The following is a 10505-nucleotide window of genomic DNA, read 5'->3' on the forward strand; positions in this document are numbered from 1 at the left end:
GGCAAATACACATGAAATATTTAACTTCCTGCTGTCTTCCAATAGAAAAAAGAAAAAGCATCTGTCATTAAGAAAAACAATGCCTATGCAGTGGCTGTTGCCAACTATGCTCCAAATATTACCAAGGACTCAGTGCTACCAACCATCTCCAAGAGTGCTACAACTGCAGAACCCAACAAGGCAAAACCAGAAGCAAAGCCACAAGAAGCAAAGAAGACATTCAACAGTGTTAGCAAAATTGACAGAATGTCTAGAATAGTGTTTCCAGTCTTATTTGGTACTTTTAATTTAGTGTATTGGGCTACATATTTAAACAGGGAGCCTGTCTTACTTGGCTTTGCACCATCAACCTAAAAGCTGACTTGCACTGAGGACTTCAAGCATCATTCTAATCAGATAGGTTGTTCGCTATGTACAGTCCGACTAATAACTGCTAATCTGTGAACCATTCTGTACAGTGTGTATATAAATGTCTTGTCTGTGTGTCTCCAAAGGAGGGACACCGTTAATTCATGGGTCTGTAAACAGATAGCACCCATGGCAAATACAGCCAGCTCTTTGAAATTTAAACCCAGGGGACTTCTGTTAAACTAAGATTCAAATATACAGAATTATATTCTCTCCGTACACTGAGATGAAGATGTGATCCTACATAATTATTTAGGAGCAGTATTTTTTTAATTTAAAGTTAAAATATTTTTCTATAAAGTAACTAATTCTACTTTAGTGAAAGAAACTGTCATTTAAAAAAGTGATTTTTTTAAAAAGGTGTAATTGTTTCATACAATAGCAGTACCCATGTACATAACAGAGTACGGAGGTCGTACAGTTCTGCTCTTCACAAACATTCTGGAAACAAGTTAGATTGAAGAGGTAGTAAACACTACTGTATGGCAAAAGCCACAAGTTTCTTACTTCTGTCCTCTTTGAAGCTGTTAATAAATTCATCTAATTGATTTTAGGGAAAAGGGTAAATCAAATTCAATCTCAACCAACTACTGCTAGTGAGATACTTATTTTTTTCACTCTTTTATTTGTTTGATATTACTAAGCTGGACTGTCTGGTTCAGCAAAGCTGGATTTTTTTAATTATTATTTTTGATTTTGTTCTTAATTGAATTATTTTCAGGTTTATAGAATCACTCAGAAATTTTTCAGGTTTAAGTTCATCAGTAATATACTTTTTTTCTTTGCTTAACGTTTTCCTAAAGCCTGCCATTACAATATTTACCTGTATTTGTCCCAGGAAGCACTGTTTTCAAGGGAAACAAGAACCATGATTTAAGTTCAGGAATATGTCCATATAATAAAATTTACTGCTGCTTTTGTAAATTGCAACTTTACATTTCGCTGACATAACTTTACAACAACTTTGTATACTAGAAATGATTTTGCTAAGATTTGAATGTTATTTTTTTAATAAAAGGTCATGCATCATCAGTAGGCATCAGCTGTATTTCATATAAACAAATATAACAAAATTGGATCTGCCATTGGCAATTTTATAAGAACATTTAATACTATCAGTAAAGTTGTTTTTCTTCTGAGCCTTTGCAAAGATTCTTTATGCCCCTAAAGGCCTGGTAAATCATAGCATATATAATAATTGTGTACTGTATTTAGATTTTAGTATACTTGGCCAATCAAAAATATTTTGATTCACACATACATTAGCAGTTATTAGTTGACCTTTAAAAAAGATACACCTTTATGATGATGTCTTCTAGTAGAGACATATGTAGTCGTATAGTGTCATTTATTGCAGTTTTGTACAGTAACTTGAGTATAGTGCATAAAATAGATATGTTCAGAGTTTAAGAAAAGTTGTACAAATATTTCTAAAATCAAATAAAAGAGTATCTTAAGACATGGAAGTGTGCTAAAAACAACAAAGAGAAACACTGCTTTCTTTTGCTGTTTTATTTTCTTGCTTTTTCTTTGCTTTTGATGTGATTCTGTTTTGTACTTTGTGTGACAGTATAGATGCCAAGGTCACAAATGCATATTATAAATAGAATTAATAGTTAAGACAGAGTTGACATCAGTAAAATAAAGACATTCAGTAGGTTATAAAAGAAAGGGAGAAGCATGGACAAGGTGTGTATCCCTTGAATTCCCTCTAATTAAACTGTCAGACTAAACCTTTCTCATCAACAGTAGCTTAAAAATGAGCACTTTACTCAGAACATTAAAATAAAAATATCCTTATTTTCATATATATTTATATGTAAATGTAGATCTTCCATGTAACATGGAGATGTGTGCAATAGTGTGATTGTGAACAAAAGGCTAGAAGGCAAGCAATAAAAAAAAGGGTTTTTTCATGGTATAAGCATACATTTTTAAAATGTTTCATTTGTAAATTAAAAGTTTTCCCTTCAACATCACGTTGTCCAGGTATGAATAAATATATAAATATGTACATATGTACAAATAATTGTAAATATTAGGACTGTAGAAAAATCCCTTCACTTTTAGCTCTGTTTTTGGCAAAGGGCTCTGACTGTATAGTTTAATGGAGGCCCCTGCTAAAATGCTCTTGAACTTGAATAGCTCGATTATGTTTTCTGTCGCTGAGGTCTCCTTCCTGTGACCCAGTGAGAGTTCTTACCTTCTGTTCTTATTGGCAAGATCTAGGGACTCTCCAAACCTCACCAGATTGGGGAAACAGAGGTTTGTGTTTCACCCTTGGCTACATCCCAGGTGCTCAAACCCTTCACAGTGTTGAAACTGTTGTGTATTTCTCCATGCACGACACTGTATAGTCAGAAGTCTCCCCATGCCAAATATGAGTGTGCTCAGTCATGTTTAATGAAGGATTTTGTATCCTTTTCCAAGAATGGGACCTCCTCAGAGGCTTTTAATGGTAAAGTCTTCTCCAACAAGACTTCTCTGGAAAATACCATCTGGGTAACTCAGAGCTCCATGCAAATGCATTTTTCAGTTTGCACAAGAAGCCCAACACTGTTTCGTGTTAGTCAGCCCTGCTGCTACCACTTTTATTGGGTACAACTATTTTTTCATTCACTGATCCTTTTCTCTACACTTGCTTGAGTCATTAGAAAAAACAGGTGTTTATCACATGGTAAAGTTACATTTATTGCCCACTTATATAGAAAAGTAGGCATATCATATAAACTCAGTGAAAAAAAAAATCCAAAACATTTAAAATATATACATGCAGTTATTGTGGGCATCAGTGAGGCTTTTAAATGGGCATGCTCCAGAAAATTTACTTGATTGGTCTACATTAAAGCAATCTCCTTCTATGGGAAGAAGGAGTATGCTTTACTGTTTCACTGCTGAAACATTTACAGTGGCCCAACTGAGTACACACAAGTTGCACATTTCTAAGACTACCAACTGGATAAATGAATATAAATGTAAAGATTTAAGTGAATGGGAGCATTGTGCAAGGAATACCAGAATACAAGAGTTAGGCCTTACTTTCATTTAGAAGGCATCTGTGTCATTTCATTTAGTATAGAATCTGTGTCTGGGATTTTAAAGCTAATGTCAAAAATCTATGTGCCAAATATATAGAGGTTTCGTATAATCTGAGTAAATCTTGCAGGTCGTATATACTTAAAGTGGGGAGTATGAGTGAAAAAATGCAAGTCACTTCTCTATCAAGGACGCGTACATGGAATGTGGCTGTGAATTTTTTGGTGACATATTAATCTAACCCACTTCTCCTATTATTCTTGGGTCAGCGTGTCATATTTTATGATTTAAGAAATTAATAAAATACAAACAAAGATAAAATACTGTGGTAAAGTTAGATTGGAATTACAGTAATTCTAAATGAGGTTTATGAAATAGGCTTCCAGTGTATTACTGGGGCACATACTTCTGGATGCATGTGTCAGTTAATTTAACAGTAATTTATAAATCAGCATGAAAAGTAGAGATCAGCACAGTTTATCAGCCAGAGTTGTCTAATGGAGACTTCATGACAGAAGAGTAGCTTAGAAAACTCTCAATTATTCTGTGGCCAATTAAATTACCTCTACCTGTCATATGTGAGCTAATTCATCTTGTAAGTGCTGCATTGTTGAGCATCTTTAAAAAAATATTATGGTAGGCGTTCTGAGATATGAGTTTAGTTTGGCAGACCACTCATACCACTGAACGTTATTCTAAATTAAGGAGCCAATTTGCCCGTATAGTCACAGAAAATGCCTCTAATGACTGAACAGGAGCCTCACTAAATCACCTTCCCTTCCCAGTGGTTACAGATAACATATACGGTGATGAGACTTTTCAAAAGAGACCAAAAACTGTCTGCATGAAATCAACCAGAAGCAGCAGGGAGGAGGTAGGGATGTATGGGGGAGGAAAGGAGAAAAGAGAGCACACAAATGGCTTTGTTACCATGGCAGTGGAATGTGAGATAACTGAGGAGGAAGTCGCTGAGGGAGGTAATGTGTATTTTTGTTTCAGCTTCAGTTCTGAGCCTTCACTGCCACATGTGAGCTGTGGACAGTACCTTGTAGAGCACATAAAATGGAAATACTTGTATAATTCTACTGAATTTGAGGGAGTTGTGCCTTTGAAAGCGAGAGGCCTCTAGTGACTGCTTTGTGAAAACAGACCATGCAATACTGTGTGTCTCCTGCTGTTTGGAACATCTTGGGTGGAAGGAGAAAAGAAGCTTCAGAAATTAAGTAGAATTTTGTTAGTTCTACACTTTGTTTTCTTAAAAAGCATGGCTTTCACTTAAGCACAGAGAGTCAGCACTCATCCTCCATACCTCTCATTCCTATTCTGAAAGCTTAGGAGTGCACAGGTTTTGCCTTGGCCTTCACAAAACAGATGAAGTCTATGCTGCTGAATGTTACCACTCCCAACAAACTGGCATGAAAGATTATTTCAGTGTGGATATGAAGCTATCATCATCTATGCCCAATTATGTGCAGACACATAATGCTAAAATTTATAAAGCCTTGCAATGAGTTTTAAAGTAGAGGAAGAAAACATTTTAAAATAAACCCAGTAAGTTAAATGGCTTCATTTAAAAAACACAGTTTGACAATTGTAGAAATGTCTAAACATACCTAAATAGACTCTCTGAGTGTGGTATAATTTCATGTTTTTGTCTTACACACATTTAAATGCTAAAATAATTATGTGAATTAGTGTAAAAGTCAGATCAGCCTTCAGCCTTGAGTAAAGTGAATGGTTCCTTATAAAGCAGTGTTAGGATTCCTTCCATCTCATTCCAGCACCTGTGAACCTCCTGCTAGAATGTTCTTAGTGTGCAATATAAATTCAAGTTACATCCCTTTAATATATATTTTTTTTTTCTCTTTAGTCAAGGAAACCTCCACCTCATTTCTGTAGATGACCCAATCTCCCTAAATAATAGAACTTTTAATTATTTTCTAAATCCAGTTATTAATTACAGCCATCTGAGAATCAGTGAGGGACTTTAGGTCTTTAGTAGTAGAAGTTAAAGGCTCAAAACTTTGTTACAATGCCTGGCATATGTTAATCACATAAAATGTTTTCTTTCCCTCTACTTTAAACCACTTAGTTTTCTAGATTCAGATCTTTCTACGTGAATCTTTTAACTCGTGTTTTTGGAATCTGTGATTATATCTTACTGGAAGAGGATAAATTTTGAGAGCTTGACATCTCTGATGGAGATCAGGGCAAAATTTGCACTGAATTTAAAATAGAACTAATTTACATCCTCATCATATTCATCTCTATCAATGAAGTCAGTAAGGACTTTTACAGAAGAGGAATACACCTAACTGCACCTGGGCTCTCCTTTGGATATGGGTTGTCAGTTCTTTAATCCGTGAAAATAAGCCCTTAAAAAAAGTGTCAGCCATACTGGAATACAGGACTTCATGTCTGTTTTTTTCTTGATATTTATTAATGCCCTTTAAGAATATTGTGAAAGTGCTGTAAGTTAGGATGAGGTGATAACTCTAATAAAAAGGATTTTGGAGGATACTTTAAAATATGCAAGATAATGTATACTCTTTCTCTAGTGTTGGAGTCTACATAAATATATATGATTATATTTTTATTGTTGGATAATTTAAAAATTCTATTTTGCTTTCAAATTCTTTACATAATGTGAATACTTTACTTGATAAGGTGTTCAGGAGTGTGTCCTTATGCATTCAAGGTTTTTAATGATTGCAATGAGTGCTTTCATTCATCTGATATTAAAGGGGGTAAGCTTCAACTGGTTGAAGTGTTATATTTGCTTTCCTATACTTTATCCATCAAACTATGTCATTGAGGATGGATGGAAATAACGAATGGAACAAGATATTACTTTGATCAACTGCTTTTGATATTCTTTATTAGATGTTCATTTTGGCTGAATTTATCAGTTTATAGGCTACTGTAGCTTAGCAATAGCACGGAATGCAATGTAGTACTTTACATCTGTTAGAATGCATATGCACCGTATCTATAAACTGTTAAAAAATCAGTTCCTAAACTGCACCCCTCCTCCCTCTCCCCTCCAAATAGTCACTTTATTAGGAAACATTTGCAGGCGCTTTAATTTTGATGGAAGTGATTACACTAAATGTTGTTATACTTGATTAAAAAAATAGTAAAAATAAAGTGGTCTCTGATTCATACATGGTTTGCAATTTCTCAGCTGGGCTGGAGTCAGAAAACATTTACGCACTGTATGACAAATCTACTTTAGTGAGTCACTTAGGTGTGAAAATGTATAGGACTTGGAAAACAGGCACTCCCAGTATATTTAAAAAAATAAGGGAATGGGAAGAATGAAACCAATAATTTTGAAATTAAACACCAATCAAATATGCACAATAAGAAATTGCATGATAAATGTAAGTATACTTAACCTTGAACATCAATGTCATATAAAATCTTCTGGGTGACAGTTTACTTATTTAGTAGGTTTCATAGTTATAAATAATTAAAGAAGATTATAATATTCTGTAATTTGTGACCTTGTTTTAACTGGGAAAATAGTTACTTTTCTAAAATGTAAAAGAAATTACTGGATTTATGTTTGAATGTGTCACTGCTTGCTGTTGAAGAATATTTAATAACCACATGCAAAATATTGCTTAACATTATCTTTTTGTACTTCTTATTAAAGTTAATTTAAATATAGCACATTTTGTATTTTTGTTTTTAATGCTTTGACAGCACAAATATTTAATTCCCTTCATGTCTTTTCTCTTAGGATTGGTGTGGGGGTATTTCATTTTCTTGTTTTTAAACAACCCATTACAGCCTCTATGAAGGTGCTTTTTTATTAAAGGCAGTATTTCCCAAAGGAAACAAACAATATATTGGAAAGAAAATATTCCTCAGCTTGGTGAGAGTTTAACAGATTTCCCATTTATATAATGAGAATACCTTCATGTATTCATATTACAAATGCCAATGTTTCATATTTTCTGAAGCTTATAAAACATGTTGCTGCTGGGTATACACTAACAACCAAATGATGTGGAGCATAAGAAACCTCCTACCAGACAGCTTAATTTGTCAGTGGGATCATATGGGGTAAAAAAGCTTACTTAGGAACAAACAGAAGACTATACTGTTAGTAAGGTGTGGGTTTGGGTTTGGTATTTTGTTTAAAAATGAACATTCTGATTCCAAGTCTTTCAGTGGAAAAGCTATAGATTTTTCTGGGATGATCCTTTCTTTTCCTGTAAAGTCACATGTTCTCACAAGAAACACATAAATGTTCTTCATGAGGATGATGAAGAACATGACATCCTTCTGTCCAAATTGGAGAGACATGGATTTGAGATGTGGACTTTGTGATGGGTAAGGAATTGGCTAGACAGAGAGTTGTGGTAAATGGCTCAATGTCCAAGTGGAGGCCGGTGACAAAAGGCATCGCTCAGGGCTCTGTTTTGGGATTGATGCTCTTCAATATCTTTATCAAGGACACAGACAATGAGATCCATGCACCGTCAGCAAGTTTACCAGTGACACAAAGCTGAGCAGTGCAGGTGACACAGTAGAAAGAAGAGATGCCATTCAGGGAGACCTGGACACACTTGGGAAGTAGGCCTCATGAGGTTCAGCAAGTCCAGGTGCAATGTGCTGCACCTGGGTTGGGGCAGTCCCAGACATGAGCCCAGACTGAGAGAAGATGTCATTGAGAGCAGCCCTGCAGAGAAGGGCTGGGGGGTTCTCATGGATGAAAATATGGCCATGACCCATGAGTGTGCGCTCACAGCCCAGAAGGCCAATGGGCTGCATCAAAAGCAGCTTCATGGCAGTGATTCTCCCCCTCTGCTCTGCCCTTGTGAGACCCCACCTGAAGTACTGTGTCCAGGTCTTGGGTCCACAGCACAGGAAAGACACGGACGTGTTAGAGCAAGTCCAGAGGAGGCCATAAAGATGCTCAGAGGGCTGGGACATGTCCCATGAAGACAGACTGAGAGAGCCAGGTTGTTCAGCCTGGAGAAGGGAGATCTCATTGTGGCCTTTCAGTACTTAAAGGGAGCTCATCAAAAAGAGGAAGAAGGACTTTTTACATGGGTAGATAGTAATAGGAGAAGGGACAATAGTTGTGAACTAAAAGACAAGAGATTTAAATTAGATATTAGGAAGAAATTTTTAACTCTGAGGGTGGTGAGGAACTGGCACAAGTTGCCCAAAGAAGTTGTGGATGCCCCATCCCTGGAAGAGTTCAAAGTCAGGTTGGATGGGACTTTGAGTAACCTGGTCTAGTGGAAGGTGTTCTTGCTTAAGGCAATTTATGGAATGATCAGGGATTAACAGCAATGCAGAAAATGGTCTAAAATATGGTATATTTTTTTCAGGAAACTCTTAATCCAAAAATCAGACTGTAATGAATAGGGATTTAGTTTCAAAAATGTATTTTATATATAGATAAGAAGCAAACAGAGGCCTGAGTAATATGTGCAGAGTTGACAAATCATATGGGAGAAAAGAACCATTTAAGTAGATCCAGCATGGAAAACATTTTGAACATTTTGTCCTGTGCATTTGTGGTGGATAGGAGTCAGAGTAAAAGTGAAAGATGACTATTCATAACATTTTAACATTGAAAAGCAACTCTGTTTTCAAGTTCTTTGTGGATCTTTTGAGACCCTGGTAGAACTTCTTAAAGAGGAAGGAATTTAATGTCTCTTCAACTTTCCAAAGATTGGCATCACTTTTTGATAATGCTGGACATGAGTGACAAATTCAAAGAATGTGACAGTTTTATGAAGATTACTGTTTTTTGTAGAGCAACATATTTAACTCCTGCACTCCTCTCCCTTCCCCCCTCCCCCCACCCCAAATAAAGTTTTAATGTTGGAGGAAGTAAGAACCAGCAGTTAAAATTGTCCTCAAGTTGTGGCTTGACATAGTGCTCTTAAACCTTTCTGATGGAACACATTTTCCTTCAAAAACTTTCTGTTATTCTTTTACACCACAGCCACCTCAAACTAAACCGGTCAGTGTCCTCAGAAAGAGCAGTGGTGGGATTTTAGAGTCAACCATGCTTCAATTTTCATTACAGGTAGAGTTCAGCTCTTTTTACTGGAGGATGTATAAAATAGTCAGTACTTCAATTCTTAAAAGAAGAGTTCTGAAAGCATTTAATACACTAGAGCAAGTGTCCAGCAATGAGCCAGTGATCAGGTGATACCAGGAATATCAGACTAGATGCATCTGGCAACTCTGGCAACTCTGGCAACTAACCCTAACCCTAACCCTAAACCTAACCCTAAGACTAAACCCTAACACTAACCCTAACCCTAACCTTAACCCTAACCCTTAAACCTAACACTAACCCTAACCCTAACCCTAACACTAACCCCAACACTTAGCCCTAACCCTAACCCTAACCCTAACCCTAATCCTAACACTGCCCCTAACACTAACCCTAACCTGAACCTAAACCTAACCCTAACAGTAAGCCGAAGCCTGACCCTAAAACCTAACCCTAACCCTAACCCTAATCCTAACCCTAAACCTAAATCTAATCCTAACCCGAACCCTTCCCCTAACCCTAACTCTAACCCTAGCCTAACCCTAACCATAACCCTAACCCTAACCCTAACCCTAACTCTAAGCCTAGCCTAACCCTAACCCTAACCCTAACCCTAACTCTAAGCCTAGCCTAACCCTAACCCTAACCCTAACCCTAACCCTAACCCTAACCTAACCCTAACTCTAAGCCTAACCCTAACCCTAACCCTAACCCTAACCCTATCCTAACCCTAACCCTAACCTTAACCCTAAACCTAAGCCTCACCCTATACCCTAAGCCTAAGCCTAAGCCTAAGCCTAAACCTAAGCCTAAGCCTAAGCCTAACCCTAACCCTAAGACTAAGCCTAAACCCTTACCCTAACCTTAACCCTAACCCTAACCGTGAGCCTAAGCCTAAACCTAACCCTGACCCAAGCCTAGATCCATCTGCCAGCTCTGCCATTTGCCAATGGTAACTTCACACCTCATACTTAGACACAGTATTAAAAAAAAAATCCAAAAAGAGAGTTGAAAAAACTCAGAGAAATATAGG

The 10505-nt window shown here is 36.7% G+C and overlaps 1 protein-coding gene across 1 annotated transcript in view; it reads left to right on the plus strand.

Moving 5' to 3' along the window:
- GABRA2 (gamma-aminobutyric acid type A receptor subunit alpha2) overlaps positions 1-7116 on the plus strand; it is a 62486-nt gene extending 55370 nt beyond the window's left edge. Inside the window, exon 10 of the mRNA XM_053940767.1 lies at positions 46-7116. Within this exon, the coding sequence (XP_053796742.1) occupies positions 46-354 (309 nt within the window). The 3' untranslated portion in view covers positions 355-7116. The remainder of the gene's footprint in view (positions 1-45) is intronic.
- The last annotated feature ends 3389 nt before the right edge of the window (positions 7117-10505 follow it).

This window comes from Vidua chalybeata, chromosome 4 (genome assembly GCF_026979565.1).
Source record: "Vidua chalybeata isolate OUT-0048 chromosome 4, bVidCha1 merged haplotype, whole genome shotgun sequence".
Lineage (NCBI taxonomy): Eukaryota > Metazoa > Chordata > Aves > Passeriformes > Viduidae > Vidua > Vidua chalybeata.